Source organism: Oenanthe melanoleuca, chromosome 4 (assembly GCF_029582105.1).
Source record: "Oenanthe melanoleuca isolate GR-GAL-2019-014 chromosome 4, OMel1.0, whole genome shotgun sequence".
NCBI classification, from domain to species: Eukaryota; Metazoa; Chordata; class Aves; order Passeriformes; family Muscicapidae; genus Oenanthe; species Oenanthe melanoleuca.
In genome coordinates, this window is record NC_079337.1 from 68939510 (window position 1) to 68967264 (window position 27755).

At 53.5% G+C, this 27755-nt stretch overlaps 2 protein-coding genes across 6 annotated transcripts in view; both read right to left on the bottom strand.

Annotated features, from left to right (window-relative positions):
* The window catches only part of SFXN5 (sideroflexin 5), a 102553-nt gene extending 86395 nt beyond the window's left edge, over window positions 1-16158 (bottom strand). For 2 of the 3 annotated variants that reach the window (XM_056490230.1, XM_056490229.1), the window contains exons 1-3: window positions 16045-16139; window positions 8880-8948; window positions 320-397 (exon numbers count right to left, since the gene is read on the bottom strand). In XM_056490230.1, coding sequence (XP_056346205.1) covers window positions 320-397; window positions 8880-8948; window positions 16045-16101 — 204 coding nt within the window. In that variant the 5' untranslated portion in view covers window positions 16102-16139. Of the gene's footprint in view, window positions 1-319; window positions 398-8879; window positions 8949-16044 lie in introns of all 3 variants that reach the window. The other variant, XM_056490228.1, reaches the window with a different exon arrangement.
* Window positions 16159-21975: 5817 nt separating this feature from the next.
* RAB11FIP5 (RAB11 family interacting protein 5) overlaps window positions 21976-27755 on the bottom strand; it is a 37732-nt gene continuing 31952 nt past the window's right edge. For 2 of the 3 annotated variants that reach the window (XM_056490049.1, XM_056490046.1), the window contains exons 5-6: window positions 25996-26167; window positions 21976-25105 (exon numbers count right to left, since the gene is read on the bottom strand). In XM_056490049.1, coding sequence (XP_056346024.1) covers window positions 24893-25105; window positions 25996-26167 — 385 coding nt within the window. In that variant the 3' untranslated portion in view covers window positions 21976-24892. The remainder of the gene's footprint in view (window positions 25106-25995; window positions 26168-27755) is intronic. The other variant, XM_056490047.1, reaches the window with a different exon arrangement.

A 27755-nucleotide genomic window follows, 5' to 3' on the forward strand; every position in this document is an offset into this window, starting at 1 on the left:
TAAAGCTCCATTTTTTTGGGAATAAACCTCCATATCCTGGGGAACAAAGTCCATATTCTGGGCAGAAACCTCCATATCCTGGGGAAAAACCTCCATAGCCTGGGATATCCTGCATATCCTCCCTGCTCTGCCTCCCTGCTCAGCCTCAACTCCCCTCCCAGCCTCCCAGCCCTGCCTCCTTCCCAACCCTTATTTTATTTTATTTTATCTCCCTGCACCAGCAGTTTGCATTCCCCCAGCAGGTCCCTCCCCGTCCCCTCGGACCAGCAGGAATTCACCCGGATTTCAGGGAACTGCTCCGGGAATTCCGGGCTCTGACCTGCTCGTCGGTGACTCCCGGGGGCAGAGTGCCGTGCTTGTAATCCTCCAGCAGCTGCACCGCCTCCTGCAGCCGGCTCTGCGCACAAACAGCAGCGATTAAACGGGACAACAAACGTCTCCCGAAAAACACAACTCCAAAAAACACAAACATGGAATCACGGGGGGGCTGGGATGGAACCGTCTGGATGGGCAGGGACACCGTCTATAATATAATATAATATAATATAATATAATATAATATAATATAATATAATATAATATAATATAATATAATATAATATAATATAATATAATATAATATAATATAATATAATATAATATAATATAATATAATATAATATAATATAATATTACATTAAATTACATTAAATTACATTAAATTACATTAAATTACATTAAATTACATTAAATTACATTATATTATATATCACATTATCTATTATACATATCACATTGTATTATATTAATTATATCACATTATATTATATATATTATGTGTTATATATCACATTATATCACATTATATTATATTAATTATTATTTACATTGCATTATATTGACTATGATATATAGCATAATATATGATACATTATATATTTCATTTTGGCACATTATCTTACATTATCTATTATATATATTACATTGTATGTTATTATTTATATTGCACGACATTAACCATTATATATTGCATAATATATGATATATCACATTATATATTTCATTTTGTCACATTATCTTACATTATCTATTACATATATTGCATTGTACTATAATAACTATTATTTTCATTGCATTATATTATATTAACTGTTATTTACATTATATTACATTACATTATATTACATTATCTATTAAATATATTGCATTGTATTATCTTAACTATTATATATTGTGTATTATATTATATCACATTATATAATATACTACATTATATTACATTATCTATATTTATAGATAATTGTATTTATATTAATATGTTTATATTGTATTATATTATATATTATATAATATAGTGCATTATACTACATCATATTACATTATCTATTACATCTATTGTATTATATTAACTATTATTTATATTGTATTAAATTATATATTATATATATATACATGCTATATTATAGAGACCATATAAAATACACACATATATGCATATCAATATATACATTTTTCTTGGAAGAAGATATATTTCTATAGAATATATGTATTTATTGAACTGTAAAACTCTGCCAGGACAGAGATAGTCAGAAAGATTTTTTTGGATATTCTTGGAAAAAACTCCATATTCCAGGGCAAAAACCTCCATATTCTGGGCAAAAATTCAATATTCTGGGCAAAAATCTCAATATTCCAGGCAAAAACCTTCCTATTGTGGGCAAAAATTTTCATATTCCAGGTAAAAATTTTCATATTTGAAGCAAAACCCTCAATTTTTGGGTATAAACCTCCATATTCCAGGCAAAACTCCCCGTATTCAGGGCAAAAATATTCATATTCAGGGCAAAACCCTCCATATTCTGGGCAAAAATCTCAACATCCCAGGTAAAAACCTTCCTATTCTGGGTAAAAAGCTCCATATTTTGGACAAAAATCTCCCTGTCCTGGACAAAAATCTCAATATTCCAGGCAAAAACCTCCATTTTTTGGGTATAAACCTCCATATTCCAGGCAAAAATCTTCATATTCAGGGCAAATACCTCCATATCCTGGAAAAAAACCTCCCTATTCCAGGCAAAAATGTTCATATTCCAGCACAAACACCCTTCTCCAAATTTCCAGTCTTGTTTGGGATTAAAGTCTGTCTGGGGCTGCAGTACAGGATTGGCCAGAAATGTGAATTCTGTCCCAGCTGGGTGGGGCAGTGACCCTGATCTCCTGGCACACATTATCTGCTCATGGGCCATCTTTAAACCAGCTGGGCAATCATCTTTATCTTCCCACAGCCCATCCTCCCTCCAGGAGATATCTCCTGTTCATGGCCACTGAGTCCCAGGCCATGACTGATAAAATTCCATCATCCCATGGGAGATGCTCCAGCCAGGGGAGGAGCCAAGCCTTTCCTACCCAGATAAAAACTGACATTTGGGACACCAAGGAACCTTCTTCCCACTGGATTCCAGAGGAAAACCAGACCTTTGCACATCATCCCTGGAGCTTCAGAGGAAACTGCACCTTCTCCAGGAGCACTGCTCCAGCTGAACCACATCTGCCCCTGCAGGAGGATGCAGCCACCATTGAATGGGACTGTGCCAACACCCTGACTGACTGACGGGTGTCAGCTTGGATTCTGACTCTGGCAGGGCTGGGATTGTTCTGTGTAATACTGCATTGCTATTTTAATTTTCCTAGTCAAGAACTGTTATTCCTAATTCCCATCTCTTTGCCTGAGAGCCCCTTAATTTCAGAATTATAATAATTTGGAGGGAGGGGGTTTACATTCTGCATTTCAAAGAGAATCTCCTGCCTTTATTGGCAGACACCTGTCCCCAAACCAGGACAGGAATGAACAGCTCTTCCCAAAATTCATTCACCTTGGGAATGAACATCTCATCCCGAGCAGGATGGTGACCAGTGACAATGTTTGTCCCAAGGTGACAAAGCTGGGACAGATCCAGGGCAGGGCCAGCAGCTCATCCTGGAGATCCACCTCCGTGTTTTTGTCACTGAAATCACCAAAATCACCGAGACCACCTCTGCTCTGCCAGAGCAGCTCTGAATGGGAGCTGCAGCCAGGCATGAATGGGGCCCAATGCTATTTTTTCCCCCTTCTCTTGAGGAAATCTCAGTAGTTACTATAACAACCCTGGCCAGATCCCATCTCGTTCAGAGCGCTGACAAACAGCAAACAAAAAAGCTTTTAGAATGGCAGGCTGCACAAATTCCCTTCCCTGGGCACCGAGGGGAACTTCTGCAGAGAAAGGAGCAAAGTGGGACCTGGGGGGGGACAAAAGAGTGGCACAGAAAATGAAAAAAATGTTCATTTGAGTTCAGGGGATCCTTCCTCAGCACTCTGAGCCACTCAGGTACTTCAGCCAACACCTCCCCAGCCTCCAAATTTAGGGAAAAGAGTCACCTCCTATTCCTTCTGGAACAGTCAAGCACGTTCTTTTAAGCAGAACCTCAAAAAAAAAAAAAAAAAAAAAAAAAAACCAGGAGCAAACTTTCCCACATGCTCCAAATGCCAAAGCTCCTCTGGCTGGCTTGAGCACGATGCAGCTCCCCTCAGAGCTGCTGATGCCTGAGATTACACTTCACTCCTTTTTAACAGCAAGAACGAGGTCTGTCTGCAAGGTTGTGCCACTGTTTCAATATTTATTGTTGCTTGGTTTCTCTGCTGCTGCCTGTGGGATGAAGTGTCACTCGAGATTTTACAGCATCCCTGATTAAAAAAAAAAAAAAACAAGCAACCCACACCCAGGTTTTTTCCCCCGGAGTGTCTCGTTGCTTGCACAGCCCCTTCCCTCAGAAAAAACCTCGAGCACTTCTAGTGGTGGCTGCTGGGGCCTGAGCTCCACAATGGGGTGCCAGACAGACCATCTGCAGCGGGGTGTGTGACACAGCCAGCCCTGCCAGCAGCGCCCAGCGCGGCCGGGACAGCCCGGGGACGGCCCGGGGACAGCCCGGGGACAGCCCGGGGACAGCACCTCACCTGGGGACAGACTGGGGACGGCCTGGGGACAGACTGGGGACAGACTGGGGACCCGGGGACAGACTGGGGACAGCCCTGGGGACAGCCTGGGGACACGGGGACAGACTGGGGACAGCACCTCACCTGGGGACAGCCTGGGGAGAGCCTGGGGACAGACTGGGGACAGCCCGGGGACAGCCCGGGAACAGCCCGGGAACAGCCCCTCACCTGGGGACAGCCCGGGGACAGCCCGGGGACAGCTCTGGGGACAGCCTGGGGACAGCCTGGGGACAGCACCTGGGGACAGCACCTCACCTGGGGACAGCCCGGGGACAGCCCGGGGACGGCCCGGGGACAGCCCGGGGACAGCTCTGGGGACAGCCCGGGGACAGCCCGGGGACAGCCTGGGGACAGCCCGGGGACAGCTCTGGGGACAGCCCGGGGACAGCCCGGGGACAGCCCGGGGACAGCACCTCACCTGGGGACAGCCTGGGGACAGCCTGGGGACAGCCCGGGGACAGCTCTGGGGACAGCCTGGGGACAGCCTGGGGACAGCCCGGGGACAGCCCGGGGACAGCACTCTGGGGACAGCCTGGGGACAGCTCCGGGGACAGCACCCGGGGACAGCCCGGGGACAGCACCTCACCTGGGGACAGCCTGGGGACAGGCACAGCCTGGGGACAGCACCTGGGGACAGCCCGGGGACAGCCCGGGGACAGCACCTCACCTGGGGACAGCCTGGGGACAGCCCGGGGACAGCCTGGGGACAGACTGGGGACAGCCCAGGGACAGCCTGGGGACAGACTGGGGACAGCACCTGGGGACAGCACCCAGCACAGCCCCTCCCCGGGCACAGCCCCTCCGGGCAGAGCTGGGAGCTGCCAGGCTGGAATCCCAGCTGGGAGGGCAGGGGGTGCCCCGGGCTGCTCCCCGGGCTGGATGAGCCCCCACGGCACCCCTGGCACGGTGTGCACCCTCTGCCAGGGCACAGCCCGGGGTCACCGGGGCCAGGACAGCTCCTGCAGGGACCCTGGGGCAGGGGGAGCAGGGACAGAGCCCAGAACTGCTGCAGCAGCCCCAGCCCCATCAGTGAGTGACAGACCCTCACAATCCCAGAGCTGCTCAGCTGGACAATCCCTGAGACCATCCCAGCACTGCCAGGGCCAGCCCTGCCCCTGCCCCCAGTGCCACATCCCCAGGGCTGGGATGGGGGCTCCAACCCTCCCTGGGCACTTCCAGTTCCTGACCCCCATTCCCCATCCCCAGGGCTCTGAAATCCCCAGGGATGGGCACTCCAACCCTCCCTTCCAATTCCTGATCCCCTATTCCATGAGGAAATTCCCCAATTCCCACCCTGGGGCCGTTCCCTCTCCTCCTGTCCCTGTTCCTGTTCCCAGATCCCAAATCCCCTCTGGCAGGGAGTTGTGCAGAGCCACAGGATCCCCCTGAGCCTCCTGTTCTCCAGCTGAGCTCAGGAGCAGAAAGAACAACCCAGAGGGGATCAGCCCCATCCCTGGGCTGGAGCCACAGCCCCCTGAGCTTTGCCCTGAGCTTTCCCCCGAGCTTTCCCCCGAGCTTTCCCCTGAGCTTTCCCCTGAGCTTTCCCCTGAGCTTTCCCCTGAGCTTTGCCCTGAGCTTTCCCCCGAGCTTTCCCCTGAGCTTTCCCCTGAGCTTTGCCCTGAGCTTTCCCCCGAGCTTTGCCCTGAGCTTTGCCCTGAGCTTTCCCCTGAGCTTTCCCCTGAGCTTTCCCCTGAGCTTTCCCCTGAGCTTTCCCCCGAGCTTTGCCCTGAGCTTTGCCCTGAGCTTTCCCCTGAGCTTTCCCCCGAGCTTTCCCCTGAGCTTTCCCTGAGCTTTGCCCTGAGCTTTCCCCCGAGCTTTGCCCTGAGCTTTCCCCTGAGCTTTCCCCCGAGCTTTGCCCTGAGCTTTCCCCTGAGCTTTCCCCTGAGCTTTCCCCCGAGCTTTCCCCTGAGCTTTCCCCTGAGCTTTCCCCCGAGCTTTGCCCTGAGCTTTCCCCTGAGCTTTCCCCCGAGCTTTCCCCCGAGCTTTCCCCGAGCTTTCCCCTGAGCTTTCCCCCGAGCTTTCCCTGCTGCAGGGCTGCTCCTGCCTGGCAGATCCTGCCTTGTCTCCTCTTGGAGCAGCCTGCAGAGCCCCTGTGCCAGGAGCAGGGCTCATCCCTGCCACAGAGCCCAGCAGGGTGGCACAGGGAGGACACCAGGACGGGCCAGGGCACAGGGACAGCATTTTGGGCATCACCTCTGGCTGCCCTGAGCTCCACAGGTGCCACCTTCAGCCCAGCCATGACTCAGAGGGACATGGCCCAACCCAAATGGCCACCAGCAGCAGCAGCAGCTCCTCCAGCTGTGCAGGCCCAGCCCAGCCCAGTCTGGGGCTGTGTCTCCCTGCTCCCTGGGATGACACACACAGCAGACTTGACTCCAGCTGGCCCCATTGTATTGGATCCACAGTGACAGACAACAGGAGCCAGAAACTTTTTTGTTCGAGTGGAGCCAGCAGATGTGACACTGAATAAACACAGACAGTCAATCTGCTGAGTAAGAAGGTATCATTCATATAAATAACATACATCTAATCCTGCTTCCATCTCAAACCCAAATATGGGAATGCAAGATGCTCTGCAGCTCCAGGCTCTGAACAATGAGATGCAGCACAGGCAGATAGCAGGAGCTCTCCTCAGTCCCCACTGGAATTATCCCCAGGAGCAGCTCCCCACAGAGGCCAATGCCACGTGGGGTGAGGCCACCTCACCCTAATACCTGCTGCCCCCATGGACCTTAATTACAGGGCAATTAAAGCATTATTGCAATCATTTTCCCCTCCCAGGCCTCCTGGGGGTGACCCCTGCAATGAACATTTCCCACTCAAAGTTTGCAAACCTGCAGCTGCCAAGGGTTGGGTTCACTGGAGGGGCAGTGATGGGGAATTAGCCACCCAAGCTCCTGCCCAGACGTGTGTTCCAGCCCCCCAAAATGCAGCTCAGAGGGATGGGGGTCAGGTACAACAGATACAGCTACTCAGTGCCATCCCACAGGGTTTCCTCCTCCAGCACCTCTAAAGCACAAGGAAGTTTCTAACTGTGCTAAAAATCTGCTTTATTGAAAAAATAAACTGATAAATAAACTGATTATCCCAGCATCCCTCAATTCCCTACTCAGGGAGATCCCTCCACCCCTGCTCAGGAGTCAGCACCAGCCAGCACAAAAAATTGATGGGGAAAATCCAAGATTACCACACTTCCAGCATTTTCCATGGGATTAACCTCCATTCCCATCAGACACTCGTTTATCCATTTTTTTTCCCTTTTGCCAACGAGGCAAGCAGGGATTTGTTTGTTCCCTGGGAGCCCTGGGCTGGGAGATGCAGCCATCTGTCAGGGAAGGAGCTCCCTGCACAGCCTGGGGCTCAGCAAACCCTGCCCAGGACTTCATCTGCCCCCAGTTATCCAAGGAAAACACAACAACCTGCAGTTCCTGCCCACCCCAGCTACTGCAAACAGCAGAGCAGGGGCAGCAAAAAGCAGATTTTGTGCCCCAAAAAGGAGATTATTTGGCCCAGAGGCTTCTTCAGGATGAGGGAACTCGTGGGGACATCACCAGAGCTGCTGCAGGTCTCCTGCATGGAATTTGGCAGATTCCCTCCCTGGAAAACCCCCAAGCTATTCCTGAAGTCCTTCCCTCCCACCAAACCTCCCTGCTCTGCTGAGGTTCACTCTGGAACCCAAATCTGCTCCATTTTGACCCAGGATAAAATTGGGCCACTCAGACTTTGTTCTTTTCACTCCTTGGGTTTCACCTTCTTGAAAGAGCCTCCTCAAAAGCTGCCTGGAAAAATGAGGTGACACCAGCTGGTCCCTCTGAATCCACAGCCTTCCCAACCTCCCAAAAAACCTGGGAAGGCTTCAAAAGGTGACCAGGGGAAGGTGGAGAAGTGTCTGGGTGTAGGGCAGGGGCTGAGCTCAGAGCTCACCCAGGACTCCAAATCCCTCTGCAATCCATGGAGAGACACGAGAAGGAAAATTCCCTCCAGGGGCAGGAGAGAGTCAGCCCTGAAAAAGTGTTGGGAAAGGGCTGGAGAATTCCTGATGGAAATAGGAAAGGGCTGGAGAATTCCTGATGGAAATGGGAAAGGGCTGGAGAATTCCTGAGGGAAATGGGAAAGGGCTGGAGAATTCCTGAGGGAAATGGGAAGGGGCTGGAGAATTCCTGAGGGAAATGGGAAAGGGCTGGAGAATTCCTGAGGGAAATGGGAAAGGGCTGGAGAATTCCTGAGGGAAATGGGAAGGGGCTGCAGAACTCCTATATATAAAATAAAAAGGCAAGAGCAGCTGGCCTTCACTGAAAATCCAAAGTTTTCTGGCCAAAGGGCAGAACTCCAGACCAGGAGCAGAATTTTCCTTCCCCAGGGTTCCCCATCACCCCCAGTCATTATCTGATGGAAGAGCTGCAGTAAAGCTGGACAACACTACATGGAAATAAAGGGGCAGGATCCCCAAATCCTGTTCCAAACAGGGCAACAACTGAGGAGAAACCAAAAAAAAAAAGAAAAACAAAAATCTGGAGTGCAGCCCCTGCAGAGCTGCACCACATCCCACCCTGCTCACTCTCCATGGAATTAAAATTTGCTCCCTCATCCCCTCACCTGCATTTTTGCCATGAAGACCTGTTGGAATTTTCCTCCTGAGAAATAAAAACCAGTGGCAATTTTGCCAAAAAATCAGGGTGTCCCCAGCTGGCAGAGGGGGTGGGGCTGTGGCGAGTTTCTGTTCCAGATTTACCAGCAATCAGTGACCTGTGAGCCACAAACCCTCTGCAAACACGGGTTCATTACTGCTGCTGCTCTCAGCAGAGATTGTTTCCCACCTCCAGCTGTCTAATAACCAGCCCTGCCCAAAGCAGAGGTGAGCACACATTACCTCAGTCACAAACAGAGTGCGGGGGTCGATGATGTCCAAGAAGTGCCTGAATCTGCCATAAAATGAAGTCTGGAAAACAGGAGACAGAAAAAAAAAAAAAATAAAAATAAAAAAAACAAAAAAACAAAAATCCATGTTCAGTGAGAAATTGCCTCTCAGGGTTTATTTCCTCTGCAGAATGAAGTGTCAACTGAAAATAAATAATATGGGAGGTCTTCACTGGTGATTTGGGATAGGAAACCCAAACCAGTCCAGGATTCCCAGGATAATGAAATTCCCAGCAAAAGCCTCTCCAGCAGTTTTGTTATCAAACACACCCAGCCTGGACTTCTCCCAATGTGCCACCAAGAACCAGAACCAGGAAAAGTCTGGAGGAAAGGGAAAGGATGTGTGAAGGAGGAGGGGAAGGTCATGGGCAGCTGCAGAGGGAAGGACACTCAGTATTTAAACCCTGAAAATCCAAATGTTTGTACCAACCCCAAGCACCAAGCAAGGAAACACTGAGGGATGAGGAGCCCTTGGGACACGTGCACATCATCACCCCAACTTCAGCTGGATTCCAGCAGCCAGAGGGAAATTCAGGAATTCCTGAACTCCCTGGGCAGCCCAGCCCCTCCACAGAACCCAGAGCCCAGCAGGGACACCCTGGAGCTCTGGGATCCTGGGAATTCTCCCTCCTCACGTGGCCCAGCCCCTGCTGGGTTTGTTCTGCAGGATTGGTTTATAAATAAAGGCCTGGAGTGAGGATGGAGCAGCAGGAATGGTGTTTAATCACTGCTGGCAGCGCTTCCAGAGCTGCTGCTGCTGCTCCCTGCTCCTCCAGGGATGCTGCTGCTGCTCCCTGCAGAAATCCCTGACCAGGGATTGTCCAGGACACTGCTGGTCCCTAATTCCAGCAGAAATCCCTGACCAGGGATTGTCCAGGACACTGCTGACCAGGGATTCTGGTCCCTGATCCCAGGATAAATCCCTCTCAAGGGATTCTGCTCCCTGATTCCAGCAGAAATCCCTGACCAGGGATTGTCCAGGACACTGCTGACCAGGGATTCTGGTCTCTAATTCCAGCAGAAATCCTGGAACAGGGATGCTGGTCCCCAGTTCAGCAGAAATCCCTGTCCAGAACACTTCTGACCAGGATTCTGCTCCCTGATCCCAGCAGAAATCCCTCTCCAGGGATCCTGGTCCCTATTCCAGCAGAAATCCTATCCAAGGATGGTCCAGGACACTTCTGTCCAGGGATGCTGCTCCTGATCCCAGCAGAATCCCTGCCCTGCTGACCTCCTCACTGCACCCTCTCCTCACAAAACTCTGTTATTCTTCCACCTCCTGCACTAGGAAAAGAAAAAATAAAATAACCAAACCAAATGGAACAAAACAGCTCCACACAACTCCAGGGAAAGAGCACAGCGGTTTTTAATTAGCATGGATCTAATTAACACTAATTCTGGTGCTTTTGAGCTGTTTTGAGCTTGGCATTTTGCTGCCTCCCCTTTATTTTGGGTTTGAGGCTCCCTGCAGATGCCAGCACCTCCCCAGCACCGCTGCCCAGCCATGCCTGAGTCACCCTCAGCCCACTGCTCATCCCACTGCTGGAATTACTGGGAGCACTGGGATGGCTGCTCCAGCAGCAGCAGGGCAGGGGCATCCCAGGGCTGATCCCAAATCCCAGTGCCTGTAGCACTGTGACACGCTGAGAAAATCGACATTGAACAGAATTTAATAGAATAGAATTTAATAGAACTGGATGGAATTAAATAGAAATAAATAGAAATAAATAGAAATTAATAGAATTAAATAGAAATGAATAGAATTAAATAGAAATTAATAGAATTAAATAGAAATATATAGAAAGAAACATAATTAAATAGAAATAGAAATAAACATAATTAAATAGAAATAGAAAGAAAAAGAAAGAAAAAGAAAGAAAAAGAAAAAGAAAGAAATAGAGAGAAATAGAAAGAAATAGAGAGAAATAGAGAGAAATAGAAAGAAATAGAGAGAATAGAGAGAAATAGAGAGAAATAGAAAGAAATAGAAAGAAATAGAAAGAAATAGAGTGAAATAGAAAAAAATAGAAAGAAACATAATGAAATAGAAGGAAACAGAAAGAAATAGAAAGAAACATAATGAAATAGAAAGAAATAGAAAGAAAGAAACATAAAGAAACATAAAGAAAGAAAAAGAAAGAGAACATCAGTGTTTTACACCCAAGGGGTAAATGCCAAAGGAGGGGAAGGAGAGCTGAGGTGCAAAGGGGCAGCACAGAAATGTCCTTTGGAATTCCCAGTCCCCATTTCCCAGCCCCGGCTCTGGGGAATCCCAGGCTCAGGGCTGGGCACTGAGCTCAGCTTAGGGCCAGGTTTGGGCAGCTCAGCCCCACGCTGGTGTCACCCCAGCCTCACACTCCCTGGGGAGCTGAGAGCCCAAATCCTGGAATCAGGGATGGGATGGGAGGGACCTGAAATCCCACCCAGGGCAGGCAGGGAGGGATTGTTGCAGTCACTGAGGGCTTTGGTTGTTTTGGTTTTTGTTTTGGGTGCTGCTGCCTGAACTTGTCCCTCCTGTGGTCAGAAAGCACCAAAACCTCCAGGGACTCGGAGCCTGAGCAGGTTTGCCCTGGATCTGCTGGACTCTGGTGAGTCATTGCCACACCCAGAGCCCTCTGAGAACCAGCTCAGCAAAGCCAGGCTCAAACCCAGAGCCCTCTGAGAACCAGCTCAGCAAAGCCAGGCTCAAACCCAGAGCCAGGAGGGCTCCAGCTCAGCAAAGCCAGGCTCAAACCCAGAGCCCTCTGAGAACCAGCTCAGCAAAGCCAGGCTCAAACCCAGAGCCAGGAGTGCCCCAGCTCAGCAAAGCCTGGCTCAAACCCAGAGCCCTCTGAGAACCAGCTCAGCAAAGCCTGGCTCAAACCCAGAGCCCTCTGAGAACCAGCTCAGCAAAGCCAGGCTCAAACCCAGAGACCTCTGAGAACCAGCTCAGCAAAGCCAGGCTCAAACCCAGAGCCAGGAGGGCTCCAGCTCAGCAAAGCCTGGCTCAAACCCAGAGCCAGCAGTGCTCTAGCTCAGCAAAGCCAGGCTCAAACCCAGAGCCCTCTGAGAACCAGCTCAGCAAAGCCTGGCTCAAACCCAGAGCCAGGAGGGCTCCAGCTCAGCAAAGCCTGGCTCAAACCCAGAGCCAGCAGTGCTCTAGCTCAGCAAAGCCAGGCTCAAACCCAGAGCCACAAGAGCTCCCTGGTTCCAGCTCAGATAAAGCCAGGCTCAAACCCAGAGCCAGGAGAGCTCCCTGGTTCCAGCTCAGTTAAGCCAGGCTCAAAGCCAGGCTCAAACCCAGAGCCACAAGAGCTCCCTGGTTCCAGCTCAGATAAAGCCAGGCTCAAACCCAGAGCCACAAGAGCTCCCTGGTTCCAGCTCAGATAAAGCCAGGCTCAAACCCAGAGCCAGGAGAGCTCCCTGGTTCCAGCTCAGTTGAGCCAGGCTCAAAGCCAGGCTCAAACCCAGAGCCACAAGAGCTCCCTGGTTCCAGCTCAGTTAAGCCAGGCTCAAACCCAGAGCCAGGAGAGCTCCAGCTCAGATAAAGCCAGGCTCAAACCCAGAGCCAGGAGAGCTCCAGCTCAGATAAAGTCAGGCTCAAACCGAGAGCCAGGAGGGCTCCCTGGTTCCAGCTCAGTTAAGCCAGGCTCAAACCCAGAGCCACAAGAGCTCCCTGGTTCCTCTCCCCCTCCCTCCCCGCAGTCCCTTCCCAGCCTGTCCAGCCCTGCACAAACCCTGCCCTTGTTTCCTGCTCGGGTTTTGTGTGCAGAGCTCCTTCACTGCCTGGCTGCCCCTCATCCAGGGCATTCCCGTTTGTTCTCCTGACCAGAAGCCAGGTTTTTTCAATTCAGGATTGGTTTGCACAGAGCTGCATACAAAACACGAGGGAAAAGAAAGAAAAAAAAAAAAAAAAAAAAAAAGCCCAGCAATTCCCAATAGTTCCGAAATTTGGGATGGTGGGGAGGGGCTGGGCTGGAATTCCTAAAATCCCCCTCATCCCCATGCCAGGCACGTGAGATGCCCGCGGGTTTGAGCTTCCACTCCCAAAAACCCACCCTGGGCTCCTTCCCCCCCCAGTTCCCGGAACAGCTGCTGTAGTAAACTGGGAGCAAACTGAATATTCACCGATTCCCCGTGATTAATCGGGGCTATTTTGGGAGCTCTTCTCAGCAGCCTGTGAGCAACACAGTGCTTGGGAATGTTAATTCCCCTCCAGGAGTGTCCTGGATCCCAGCTCAGCCCAAAAACCAGGAGGAGACAGCTCCTGGTGGATCTGAGAGAAGCCAAGGGGTCATTAGTGAGGTGTTAATCACCTAAAGGAGGACAAGAATTCCAGAGAGAGAGGCATGGACAACTTCATCACTTTAATCACAGCCTGATTTTAAACAGGGTTTAATTAAGCCAGGCTTGGGGTGGGGTTCAAAACCAGGCTCATGTCAGCTTTAAGTTAATTAGGAGGGATTTAAGCTAAAGCAAATAAAATGAAGACAACTGAAGCCATTGAGGAATGGGGACAAGGCATGGAGGGACAGGACACAGGGAATGGCTTTGGGAGAGGGAGCACTCAATCCTCAAAGGAAAAGGAATAAAATAAGGAAATAAAGAAGGGGGGAGAAGAGAGAGAGAGAGAGAGAGAGAGAGAGAGAGAGAGAGAGGGAAAAAAAAAAAAAAAAAAAAAAAAAGTATTTCTAACAAATTAGCCCTACTTGTCAGAAAATTAAGTCTTTATCACACATTCTCAAGCCCAACGTCCTCGTTTCTTCTTTCACCTAAAAATAGCCCCGTTCCCAGTTTCCAGCAGGAGATGGAGCTGAAAAAGGTGACTCGACAGAACTCACACGGAGAGCAGGGCACAGCAGGGAAAGGGATTTCAGAACCCAGACAAAGGAGAGCTGGCATCCCATGAGGATACAGCCGGAATTTCAACAGCCCCGGCTGGCTGATCCTGCCCAAAACCATCTCTGTCAGCTAAAGCTGAGATCCCAGACACGGATAAAAACCTGGGAAGGCCCTGGAAGGAACAGGCAAAGGCAGGCAGGTGTGGGGAAAGCACAGAGCAGCTGGAATTTGGGAACTGCTGATCCCTCGGGAAGGCTGGAAGGAAACACCAAGGTCAAGATGGGGAAATAAAGAGCTGGAAGAGTCTGAGCCAGGGATGGAGGGGCTGGACTGTCCATGGGAGAATTTCAGCCAGGGATGGAGGGCTGGGCTGTCCATGGAGGAATTTCAGCAGGGATGGAGGGGCTGGGCTGTCCATGGGAGAATTTCAGCAGGGATGGAGGGGCTGGGCTGTCCATGGAGGAATTTCAGCAGGGATGGAGGGGCTGGGCTGTCCATGGGAGAATTTCAGCCAGGGATGGAGGGGCTGGGCTGTCCATTAAAGAATTTCAGCCAGGGATGGAGGGCTGGGCTTTCCTTGGAAAAGTCTGAGTGGGAATTTGGGGGAGCTGCTGCATCCTGAGCCAACACAGGTCCCATAAACCCTGAAATTCCAAGCCCTTTCCTCTGTGGCCCCACAATGCAGTCAGGGATGTCCAGACTCGGCAGAGGGAGCAGGAGAAAACAGGGAATGTGGGATGGAGCCCCTAAGGCAGGGAGGGTGTTCTCAGAGTTCTCCTCTGGCAAAGCATTCCCAGAACCCAGAGTGGCAGTGCTCCCTGACGAACAGAACACGCTGATCCCGTGCCTGAGTCGCTGCCAAGCCTGCCTGCAGTCTGTGCTGTCTAGGAGGGAGAAGTGTCTCCTCCTCCTCCTCCTTCTCATTAAAAAGCTCCCTCTGTCCCCAGCTGGAGCATCCCTCCCATTCCCCAGGATGTGCCCCTGACCTCCTGCAGGATGGGGTTGGGTTGGAGGGCACCTCAGAGCCCTCCCCAGCCCCAGGCTGCTGCTCCCAGCCCCTACAGGCTCCCAGCCCCGCGGGGATGTGGGGATGGACCAGGCAGGAGATCCACCCTGGAATGGAAATCCTCACCCCAAAGTGTGGGGATGGAACAGGCAGGAGATCCACCCTGGAATGGAAATCCTCACCCCAAAGCGTGGGGATGGAACAGGCAGAGGATCCACCCTGGAATGGAAATCCTCCTCCCAAAGCGTGGGGATGGAACAGGCAGGAGATCCACCCTGGAATGGAAATCCTCACCCCAAAGTGTGGGATGGAACAGGCAGGAGATCCACCCTGGAATGGAAATCCTCCTCCCAAAGCGTGGGTGGGTCAGGCCAAGGGCAGGCACGGGGTCAGGGGGGGGTTCTGGATTCCTGCACAGGGGTCCTGGGTTGTTGTGGGTGGTGGGGACGGTCCCCGTGTGGGACACACCCAGGTGAAGCTCCAGGGAGTCCTGCCCAGCCCAGCAGGGACTGAAGGAGGTTTTAGGAGCCTTTTTATCAGGCTCAGTGGTGCCACAGCACAACAGTTGATCTCGGGTCATCCACAGGGTGGTGGCAGCAGGGACGGGCCATGGCCCTGCACCTGCAGCTCACCTGGGGACAGGTGAGTGACCTGAGCACGGGCTGCTCTCGCCATCCCAGAGGTCAGGGGGGAGGAGACACAAACTGTTGACTTGTACATCGTCCTGGGGAGTCTGGACTTTGCCTGGTGACATTGGCAGAGCGCCCACCTGGAGCATCCCTGCCTCCCACCCCGCACCTGGGAGCCAGGCTCCATCCCAGAGCTGCTGTACCCCTCCCAACCGCCTTGGACAGAGCCCGTTCCTCCTCCCCAGCCCCTCGGGGGAAGGACGAGCCCGCGCCATGCGACACCGGGACCCTCCGCGACACCGGGTCCATCCCTGCGCGTCCCCATTGCCCTGGGGCGCCCCGCGGGGCTCGAACCCGCGACCCTCCGCTCCCCCGCGCTGCGCGCTGCGCACCGCGCCACAGGGGCGCGCGGGGACGCGCCAGCGCCGCGCGCCGCGGGACCCGCCGCGGGCAGGGGGCGGCGGCTCTGAGTGACAGCTCTGCCGGCCAATGGCGCGCGGGCCGCGGGCCAATCAGCGCGCGGCGCCGCGGGAGGGGCGGGGCGCAGCGGGGAGCGGGGGGCTCCGTTCCCGGGATGGGGGGGGCGATGCCGCGCGCGGGGCGGGGGCAGATCCCGCCGGCGCTCCCGGTGTCCCCCCGCCGCCTCCCGCCGCCCGCCGTACCTGCTCGAAGCGGGGCTTCCCCAGCTGGAACGGGGGATAGTCCGCCGGCTCCGCCATCCCGCAAGCGCCACTTTAAACAGCCTCCCCCGCCGCCGGGCCCCGCCCCCCGGCCCGGCCCGCCCTGATTGGCTGCGGCCAACCGCAGCTGCCGCGGGGCACGCCGGGACTTGTAGTCCGCCGGCCGCTGCCGGGGCGGGGCCACGCCCGCACCGCCAGCCAATGGGGAGCGCGCTGCGCGCGGGGCACCATGGGAAATGTAGTCCTGCAAGGGACGTGGGACCGGCGGGAGCGAACGGGGGAAGGGGGAAATCCAGAATGAGGGGGGACCCTGGTGAGCGGGAAAATGAGTTTTGCCCTAATTGTGCAACAGACTGAGCAAATAATAAAACACAGAAAGGTGAAAACACAGAAACTTCTGAGAAACTACCCCGAATGTTACTAAATTTTCATCGCTACAACATCTATGACAAGAACATGGAAGGGCTGGAGAATTCCTGACGGAAATGGGAAAGGGCTGGAGAATCCCTGAGGGAAATGGGAAGGGAATGGAGAATTCCTGAGGGAAATGGGAAGGGAATGGAGAATCCCTGAGGAAATGGGAAGGGAATGGAGAATCCCTGAGGGAAATGGGAAGGGAATGGAGAATTCCTGAGGGAAATGGGAAGGGAATGGAGAATTCCTGAGGGAAATGGGAAGGGAATGGAGAATTCCTGAGGGAAATGGGAAGGGAATGGAGAATTCCTGAGGGAAATGGGAAGGGAATGGAGAATCCCTGAGGAAATGGGAAGGGAATGGAGAATCCCTGAGGGAAATGGGAAGGGAATGGAGAATTCCTGAGGGAAATGGGAAGGGAATGGAGAATCCCTGAGGAGCTGGGAAGGCTCAGCTGGAGCAAAGGAGGCTCAGGGACCTTGTGGCTCTGCACAACTCCCTGCCAGGAGGGGACACCGGGGGGATTTGGGATCTGGAACAGGGACAGGGACAGGAGGAGAGGGAACGGCCCCAGGGTGGGAATTGGGGAATTTCTCCATGGAAAGGGGGGTCAGGGATTGGGATGCCCAGGGAGGTTTGGAGTGCCCATCCCTGGGGGATTCAAATCCCCGTGGATGTGACACTGGGGACTCGATGGTCGGGCTGGGTGGATCTTTCCCATCCCCAGCAATTCTCCGTCCCTGGAATTGCAGATTCCTGCCCGGAATCCCGCAGCCGGCCGGAGCCGTGCGGATGGAGCCAAGGTCGCGCCGGGGGCACCCCGAGCCCTCCCCGGAATCTCTCGCCCAGATTAGCGGATAAGAAGCGTCCGGACCTGCGAATGCCGGCGGAATTGCTCGGAGGATTAGGATCAATGCCGGAGGGACAGCAAACAGAGCGGGGCGGGAAGGGCTGCTGGAGGAGAAGCGAGGGCGGCGGTGGCAGAGCAGCATTAACATCTGAGGAATTAAAATTACACCTGAAAATAAAAAATCCCCTGTTTGGTACCCAGGGAACGCTGCGCGCGTGCCATTGCGGCTGCAGAGCCAGCGTTTCTGGTTTTATTCCTTCCTAAAAAAGCGATTTCTGACTTTGGGCTCATTCAGCACCGATCCCGTTCGGTGAATCCCAAATTTCCTGCAGCTCCGCGTGGGGAAGGGATGGAAAAGGGTCTGAGGGGTGAAAAAAGGAATAGAACAGAGCAGGGGAATGGGATTTTATCACTTCTGTAATAAAATTTTAGCTTTTCCTCAGAGCCATTGCTGAGATCCCATTCCTGGAATTTTGGGGTCTGCTCGAGGCGGCCACAAGCTGCCCTGACCCCAAACCCAGCCCTGACCCCACAGCTCTGCAGGGACACCCCAAACTGCCCTGACCCCAAACCCAGCCCTGACCCCAAACCCAGCCCTGACCCCAAACTGCCCTGACCCCAAACCCAGCCCTGACCCCAAACAGAGCCCTGACCCCAAACCCAGCCCTGACCCCAAACCCAGCCCTGACCCCAAACCCAGCTCTGACCCCAAACCCAGCCCTGACCCCAAACCCAGCCCTGACCCCAAACCCAGCTCTGACCCCAAACCGAGCCCTGACCCCACACCCAGCCCTGACCCCAAATTCAGCCCTGACCCCAAACAGAGCCCTGACCCCAAACCCAGCCCTGACCCCAAACCCAGCCCTGACCCCAAACCCAGCTCTGACCCCAAACCGAGCCCTGACCCCACACCCAGCCCTGACCCCAAATTCAGCCCTGACCCCAAACAGAGCCCTGACCCCAGACCCAGCTCTGACCCCAGACCCAGCCCTGACCCCAAACCCAGCTCTGACCCCAGACCCAGCCCTGACCCCACAGATCTGCAGGGACACCCCAAACTGCCCTGACCCCAAACCGAGCCCTGACCCCACAGATCTGCAGGGACACCCCAAACTGCCCTGACCCCAAACCGAGCCCTGACCCCACACCCAGCCCTGACCCCAAACCGAGCCCTGACCCCACACCCAGCCCTGACCCCAAATTCAGCCCTGACCCCAAACAGAGCCCTGACCCCAGACCCAGCTCTGACCCCAGACCCAGCCCTGACCCCACACCCAGCCCTGACCCCACACCCAGCCCTGACCCCAAACTGAACCTTCACCCCAAACCCAGCCCTGACCCCAAACCCAGCCCTGACCCCAAACCCAGCCCTGACCCCACACCCAGCCCTGACCCCAAACCCAGCCCTGACCCCAAACCCAGCCCTGACCCCAAACTGAACCTTCACCCCAAACCCAGCCCTGACCCCACACCCAGCTCTGACTCCAAACCCAGCCCTGACCCCAGACCCAGCCCTGACCCCAAACCCAGCCCTGACCCCAAACCCAGCTCAGACCCCACAGCTCTGCAGGGACACCCCAAACCCAGCTCAGACCCCAAACCCAGCCCTGACCCCAAACCCAGCCCTGACCCCAAACCCAGCCCTGACCCCAGACCCAGCCCTGACCCCAAACCCAGCTCAGACCCCAAACCCAGCCCTGATCCCAAACCCAGCTCTGACCCCAAACCCAGCTCAGACCCCAGACCCAGCCCTGACCCCAAACCCAGCCCTGAGCCCAGACCCAGCCCTGATCCCAAACCCAGCTCTGATCCCAAACCCAGCCCTGACCCCAAACCCAGCCCTGACCCCAAACCCAGCTCAGACCCCAGACCCAGCTCAGACCCCACACCCAGCCCTGACCCCACAGCTCTGCAGGGACACCCCAAACCCAGCTCAGACCCCAAGCTGAGCCTTCCCCCACTCTCGTGTTCCTCGCCCCAGCTCTGCCTTCAGAGCAAACACGAACCCAGAACCCCCAGCCCAGCCCTGACCCCCCCGGGGTGCGCCCCCTCCCCACAGGTCCCCCCAAATCCCCGATCCGCCCCCGCCCCGCAGGATCCCCCTCCCGCCGAGCCAGGGAATCGCGCAGCCCCAGTGTTGACACACGGAATGTTTGGTAACAACAGAGGGGAGAGAATCTGTTTATCTCAAACCACATTTGGAGTGACATAAGACTATCACTTTTTTGGTTAAATACCAGAAAGAATATCAATTCTTTGGCTGATATCGAGCCCACCAGATCCATCCTGACTGACAACTTGTGTTTCCCTTCTTTGGGCTGGAACGGGGGGGTTGCTTCTCCTCTCAAAAATGATGGGCTTCCAATTTTTTAATTTTTTTTTTTTTTTTTTTTGGGGAGGGGGGACAATTCCTAAGCCGTGGTGTGAGTTCATCCAGAAACTGGGTTTGGGTGGGGGGGCTGCAGGGGTTGGACCCCACGGGATGCCCCTAAAGGAGGTTGGACCCCTTGGGACCCAGCACAGCCCCCGACCTGGGACAGGGGGGAGGAATCAGGAGGGAAACAGAGCCTGGGGAGAAAGGAGGGGTGGGGAAAAGTGAGCTGAGATTTGGGTTTGTTTCTCATTGTCCTGCTCTGATTTAATTGGAAATAAATTAAACTGATTTATTAAATATTATATTATATTATATTATATTATATTATATTATATTATATTATATTATATTATATTATATTATATTATATTATATTATATTATATTATATTATATTATATTTTCATTATCTATTATATATTTAATGTTTTATATATAATAAATATTATCATTATATTATATATCTTATTTTAAATATTATATTATATTATATTATATTATATTATATTATATTATATTATATTATATTATATTATATTATCTGCTATATAATATATGCTATCATTATATATTATATAATATATATTATATAATATATATTATATATCATATATTGTATATTATAAATAAATCTATAATATATATTATACTATGTATAGTATATATACTATATATACCATATATTCTATTTATTATACTATAGAACAATTTATTAATCATTATTTATTAATAATCTGCTATATTAATGATATATAATTAACAAACTCAATCTCTTTTGCCCACGGCACTCACTGATCTGTTCCTGCCCTTACCCAAAAGGAGATTTTGTTGTGTTTTCTCTCCCTGCCCAGCTGGCAGAGCAGCTTTGGGTCCCTCCCAGGGGGAGTTTTGGGGGCCGGGCCCCGCCCCGGAGGGACAGCGGGTGTGGGGACAGCCACAGGAACGTTCCTCGTCAGCAAAGGAGATTTGGGAAACCCGGCTTTGGGCAGCACAGCCCCAGCCTGAGCAGCAAGGGCAGCAGAGCCTCCTGCAGGGATGGGAATGGTGGGAATGAACCATCCTGTGCTGCAGGCAGGCCAGAGCCTGGAGCAGGGTGGGGATCCAGCAGGAATAAACCTTTAACTCCCTGTTTTCCCAAATTCCAGAGCCCGGAGCAGGGTGGGGATCCAGCAGGAATAAACCTTTAACTCCCTGTTTTCCCAAATTCCAGAGCCCGGAGAAGGGTGTGGATCCAGCAGGAATGGAACCTTTAATTCCCTGTTTTCCCAGATTCCAGACCCCATGGAGCCAGGCACTTGGATCCAGCAGCAATAAAACCTTTAAATCCCTGTTTACCCAAATTCCAGGCCCCAGTTCTCCCAGGGGCTGCCCCAGCTGCTCCTTCCTGGGGTGGATCCCCTTTCCCAGGGTCCCAGCTCAGCACCCTGAGCCCACAGCTCACCCAGCATTTCCTCCCGAGCCACACAGGGTTAATGTGACCCCCAGACAGGTGCAGGGGCACAGGGGCTCCATCCAGGAAAAATAAACCAGGATTAGAGCAAAGGAAGCTCCTCTGTGGGAGCAGCAGAGTCATTTACAGGGGCTTAAGGGGAGTTAATTTTTTTGGAGGAAAAGGCTTGAATGGAGAGAGAAGAGAGCTGGGAGGGAAAAGAGCTGAGGGTGAAAGGGAGGGGGGAACAGGAGATCTGGGTAGGGATCAGGGCAAAGGGCAGGGAGGAGCAGCAGAATTCCTGGGAGCACCAGTGGAGCTTCTCCTTTTTCCTTTCCTTTCCTTTTCCTTTTCCTTTTCCTTTTCCTTTCCTTTTCCTTTTCCCCTTCCCTTCCTGGAATTGTTCAGGCTGGAAAATCCCCCTGAGCCCATCCAGCCCAACCATCCCCAGCAGTGCCACCCCTGCCCCCTGTCCCCAAGTGCCACATGCACAGGGCTGTGAAATCCCTCAGGGGTGGGGACTCCTGGGCCAGGCCAGGAATTTCCAGGAAGGAATTTTCTCCAATTTCCACCCTGACCCCCCCAGCCACAAAACCCAAAAGGATCCTGAGCCCCCCACGTGCCCACAGCAGAGGCAGGAGCAGCATTTGGGGAGGGCTGGAGGCTCCTGCAGCATTCCCACTGCACAGCACTCAGGGGCTGTCAGGGCAGGTGGGAAAGCTGCTGGAGGAGTTGGACACCCCCTCCCCTTCCTCCTCCTCCTCCTCCTCCTCCTCACAATCAGAAATGTCACTCAGTGTCCAGGCGCCGTCAGCACAGACGCTGTTGTCAATGAATCACAAGTGTCTAGGAACAGCTTGAACAACTTTTATTTTTTTTTTTAAAGTGCTTAAAACGTAAATAACAAGCTCTTTATAAACATTAGTTGCAACTCTGAAAACATGAGACACACAGAACCCACTTCCTGCGGACGTGAAACCAACAGCTCCAGAATCCCTGACACTTCTCCCACCTGGGATGTTCTTCCAGGCTTTTAACCCCAAACAAGGCTGAGTCTACATCACATCCCTTCAGGTTTGTTCCAGTTTGAGGATAAACCCTGGTGGTTCTTCTGGCCCACACATGGCCAGGAGGACCAGGCAAAGGGAAAAGAAATCATTGGCCAAAGTTCTTGAGAAGCAAAAAAACCCAACTGTGGGCTGAAGCAAGGGCAGAACACAGCACCCTGCTGCAGCCCTGAGTGTGGAAAAACAAACTCCAGGAGAAAGGCAAAACCACAGGGAATGGTTATGGCTGTGCTGAAAACAGAACAGGGAGAAGCTGCTGCTGGCCCAGAAAATCTTTGGGGTGTGCTGGGCTCAGCAGAGAGGGACAGAGCTCAAGCACAGCCAGGACACGGAGCAGGAGCGCTGCTCCTGCCCCTGGCATCCCAAATAAATCACTAAACAGGAGATTCAGTCACTAAGCACAGAGAGAAATCCCACAAGGGCAACTTGAGAACATTTCCCCAGTTCTCTTCCTCATCCCCTCCCTCTCTGAGGAAGCATTCAGGTCCTCAAACCCTTCCCTTGGGCACGTGGAGGTTTAACAGCAACACTGCAGCTCCACTGCAGGGCTGCTCTGCTGTGCTGAGGGGAAACCCCAGCTGGGGAAACAGAACAGGAACATCTGTAAGACACAGGGAGGGAGCTCTGGGCTGCTGAACACTCAGGGACAGACAGGGAACGTCCATCACTGCTCAACCTGTGCAGCCCCAGCACAAGGAGCTGTGCACACCTTGGCTCTGGAGAGGGGAGAGCTGCAAACAGGAGATGGAAGGAGCAGGGACTACTGGAAAGGCAGGAGATGAGGGAATAGAACAGGAATTGTTGGAAAGGCAGGAGATGAGGGAATAGAACAGGAATTGTTGGAAAGGCAGGAGATGAGGGAATAGAACAGGAATTGTTGGAAAGGCAGGAGATGAGGGAATAGAACAGGAATTGCTGGAAAGGCAGGAGATGAGGGAATAGAACAGGAATTGCTGGAAAGGCAGATGTGAGAATAGAACAGGAATTGCTGGAAAGGCAGGAGATGAGGGAATAGAACAGGAATTGTTGGAAAGGCAGGAGATGAGGGAATAGAACAGGAATTGCTGGAAAGGCAGATGTGAGAATAGAACAGGAATTACTGTGCTGGAAAGGCAGATGTGGTAATAGAACAGGAATTGCTGGAAAGGCAGATGTGAGACTAGAACAGGTAGTGGAAAGGCAGAAGATGAGGGAATAAAACAGGTGTGGCTGGAAACAGGAGATGTGGAAGCACTTGTTGCTGGAAAGGCAGGAAAAGAGAGAATAAAACAAGAATTGCTGGAAAGGCATGAGATAGGGGAACAAGTATTCCTGGAAAGGCAGGAGATGAGGGAACAGGAAATGCTGGAAAGGCAGGAGAAGAGGGAACAGGTATTCTTGGAAAGGCAGGAGATGAAGAAACAGGTATTGCTGGAAATGGGAGATATGGAAACACCTACTGCTGGAAAGGCTGGAGGTGAGGGAATAGAACAGGAATTTCTGGAAGGGAAGGAGCTGTTGAGGCACCTACTGCTGGAAAGGCAGAAAGGAGGGGACAGAACAGGTATTGCTGGCAAGGCAAGAAATGTGGAAGCACCTATTGCTGGAAAGGCAGGAAAAGGGGGAACAGGTATTGCTGGAACAGGAGATGAGGGAATAGAACAGGTATTGCTACAAACAGGAGATGTGGAAGCACCTATTGCTGGCAGGGCTGCACACCTGGTACAACCTGCTGAGCTCTGAGAGTAACTTTTGATATTCAAGTGCAAAACATTCAGGCTTTTGGAGCAAAACAAGGCAGAGCTGACTAAGGCAGAGGGGGCTGAGGGAGGTGGTGAGACACGACTGAGAGGAGGGAGAGGTGGGCAGGAGGTGCCTGGGATCCACATAAACATTGGCACTTGTGTGGGGAGCACCAACAGGCTCCCTGCAGGGGCACAGGGCCAGAGCAGGGTGTGTGTGGGGCCAGGGAGGGGCCCTGGCTCCTGGGGGAGATGTTGGCTCTGCACTCCTCCTGCAGTGAATGCCCTCCTGGGGAGCTCCTCTGCCTCTCCCAGCACCCATCCCTGCCCTGCTGCATGCCCAGTGCCCACAGCTCCTCCCTGATGCTCTCAGGGACACAGGGGGCATCTGAGAGGCTCCTGGCACTTTCTGAAATGAAACTCCTTCCCTTGGCCACTCCAGCCCACCCCAGAAACACGGAGGGAGGAGGAACAGGAGCAGCTGGAGCAGTGCCAAGCCTCAGGTATTTCCCAGGAGGGGAGTGCAGGAAGGAGTGGCTCTCCCAGGGAACAGATCCTCCTCCTCCTCCTCGTGCAGGGTTGGACAGGAGCAGAGCTCCTGCTCTCCTCACCCAGCTCTGTCTCCAGCTGTATTTCATCCTGGCAGACTCACCCTGCCCTTCCCTGCCATCCAACACCAGGGCAGAGAGGAGGAGGAGGAGGAGGAGGAGTGTGGGCAGAGAGCAGCAGCAGGATGAAGTCACTCACGGGGAGATGGTTTCAGCTCTCAGATGTCCATGGGTCATTAAAGCTCTGGCAGGAGGGGTGGCCCCAGAGCTGGGGAGGGCTCTGCTCCTCCCCATAGGGTGCTGGCAGCCCCTCACCCTACAGCTCCCTGGAGCTGAGCTGGGATGGGAAGGAGCAGAAAGCCTTCTGCTGGCTCTGGGAGCAGCAGGCTGGGTGGCAGCAGGGTGCAGGGTGCCTGAGCCCAGCAGGCTCAGGGGGCCTGGCCTGAGCCCAGGGGGATCTGCAGCAGAGTGGGGGATTGCTCCATGATCCGCACCAGCAGCTGGTCTATGTAGTTCTCCAGCTCCTGGATGTGCTCCTGCTTCTTGCTCAGCTCCCCCTCCTTCTGCAGCAGCAGCTGGATCAGCTCATCGTGGGTCAGGTGGTAATACCTGGCCGACTGGTCAGGCTGGGCAGGCTCCTGCTGGCAAGAGGGAAATCAGGGACTGGGGTTAAACTGCACCTGGCAATGATGCAGCAGCAGCCAGAGCACCCACACTTCCCATGTGGAGAGGCAGGAGCAGCACAGGGACCACAGAGGCCTGGTGTGCTCACAAAGCACCAGCTGAGCTCTGCAGCACCCCAGGGCAGCTGAGAGCACAGGGCTGTGCTTGCCCCCACCCAGGTGAACCCCAGCAGCGATTTCCATGTGACACTGGGGAGGCAGGTGGAGTGGGAACAGACAAGGGGATGGAGGAGCCACCCTCAGAGCACCCTCAGAGGTGTCACAGGGGCTGTGCTGGCCCCAACACAGCAGTGCTGGGAGCAGATCCAGCTCAGCAAAGCTCCAGGAAGGGCCTTCCCCCTGCCAGGATTAGGAACCCCTCAGAGCACCAGCCTCTGCTTCCATGTCTCATGGACACTGGGGCTTGCAGCACCCTGGGACAGAGGGAGGGGTCCCTGCCCAGGGCAGGGAGGCACTGATGGGCTGTCAGCTCCCTTCAACCCAGCCCAAGCCCTTCCATGTTTCCACAAGCAGGGATTCACTCACACACTGCACAGCAGGGGATGGGGGAAGGATGGGGGCAGAGCTGCAGAGCCCTGGGGCTCATGGCACAGCCTGGCACAGCCTGGCTGCTCTCACCCAGCCCTGCAGGACCCTGCTGTGCCCCCCAGCCCCGGGGCAGCCCCTGCCTCACCTGGGGCTCATGGCACAGCCTGGCTGCTCTCACCTGGGCAGGGCAGGACCCTGCTGTGCCACCCCCCTGGGGCAGCCCCTGCCTCACCTGGGGCTCATGGCACAGCCTGGCTGCTCTCACCCAGCCCTGCAGGACCCTGCTGTGCCCCCCAGCCCCGGGGCAGCCCCTGCCTTACCTTGGGCTCACTGCAGTCCTGGGGGCAGGCTGGGGCCACGGGCTGCACGCTGCTCACTGCCTTCAGCCTCTCCAGGCCATTGCTGAAGGCTGAGCTCAGGCTGGCCCTGGGCTGCTGCTTCCTCTGGCTGGAGCCCTCCTGCACAGCACTCAGGGGCTTCACGGGGTGGGGGCTGCAGGAACAAGGGTGGCACAGTCAGCTCAGCACCCCAGGGCTCCCTGCTCCTGCCTCAGCCAGGACAGAGCCCCAGGGCTGTGCTGCCCAAAGCTCTGCCAGCAGAGCCAGCAGGGCAGGGCACGGCCTGGGGGCTGCTCCCACCCACAGCAGATAAGGAGCCCAGCACAGGTGCTGGGGTGAGATAGCAGAGCCCAGAGCTGCACTGCCCACCCTGGCTGGGAACTGTGGGGCACGGCTGTAGGGGTCACACACAGCTATTGGGGTCACAGACAGCTCTGGGGGTCACACACACAGCTCTTGGGGTCACACAGAGCTATTGGGGTCACACACAGCTATTGGGGTCACAGACAGCTATTGGGGTCACACAGAGCTATTGGGGTCACACAGAGCTATTGGGGTCACACACAGCTCCAGGGGTCACACAGAGCTATTGGGGTCACACAGAGCTCCAGGGGTCACACACAGTTACTGGGGTCACACAGAGCTATTGGGGTCACAGACAGCTCCTGGGGTCACACACAGCTCCTGGGGGTCACACACAGCTATTGGGGTCACACACAGCTATTGGGGTCACACACAGCTCCTGGGGTCACACACAGCTCCTGGGGGTCACACACAGCTATTGGGGTCACACACACAGCTATTGGGGTCACACACAGCTCCTGGGGTCACACACAGCTCCTGGGGGTCACACACAGATATTGGGGTCACACACAGATATTGGGGTCACACACAGCTCCTGGGGGTCACAGACAGCTCCTGGGGTCACACACAGCTCCTGGGGGTCACACACAGCTATTGGGGTCACACACAGATATTGGGGTCACACACAGATATTGGGGTCACACACACAGCTATTGGGGGTCACACACAGTTATTGGGGTCACACACAGCTATTGGGGTCACACACAGCTCCGGGGGTCACACACAGCTCCTGGGGGTCACACACAGCTCCTGGGGTCACACACAGCTCCTGGGGTCACACACAGCTATTGGGGTCACACACACAGTTATTGGGGTCACACACACCTATTGGGGTCACACACACCTATTGGGGTCACACACACCTATTGGGGTCACACACAGCTCCAGGGTGAGCAGAGCATGCTGCAGCCACTGCCCAGAGCAGCTTCCTACTGCCCAGGAACCCCCAGGATGAGTTTGGGGTCACCACTGATGCTCCAGCCCACAAGGTGAATGTCACCTGCTGAAAGCCACCACAGAACCTGTCCCCCTCCATGAGGCTGGAGGAGGGTGAGGAGCCTGTTAAGGGGGATGGAAATTACATTTTCATTTGGTTTTGTCACAAGAACCCAAAAGGTTCTTTCTGGCTTGAACAAAGCCCAGTTCCTTCTCAGCATGATGGAAAGAGAAGTGACCTGATGCTCCCTCCTGCAAGGAGCAGGCACAGCTGTGACCATCCTTGGATGGAAACATCCAAAACTCCATCCATTGGGATGGAAACATCCAAACTTCCATTGGGATGGAAACATCCAAACTTCCATCCTTGGGATGGAAACATCCAAACTTCCATTGGGATGGAAACATCCAAACTTCCATTGGGATGGAAACATCCAAACTTC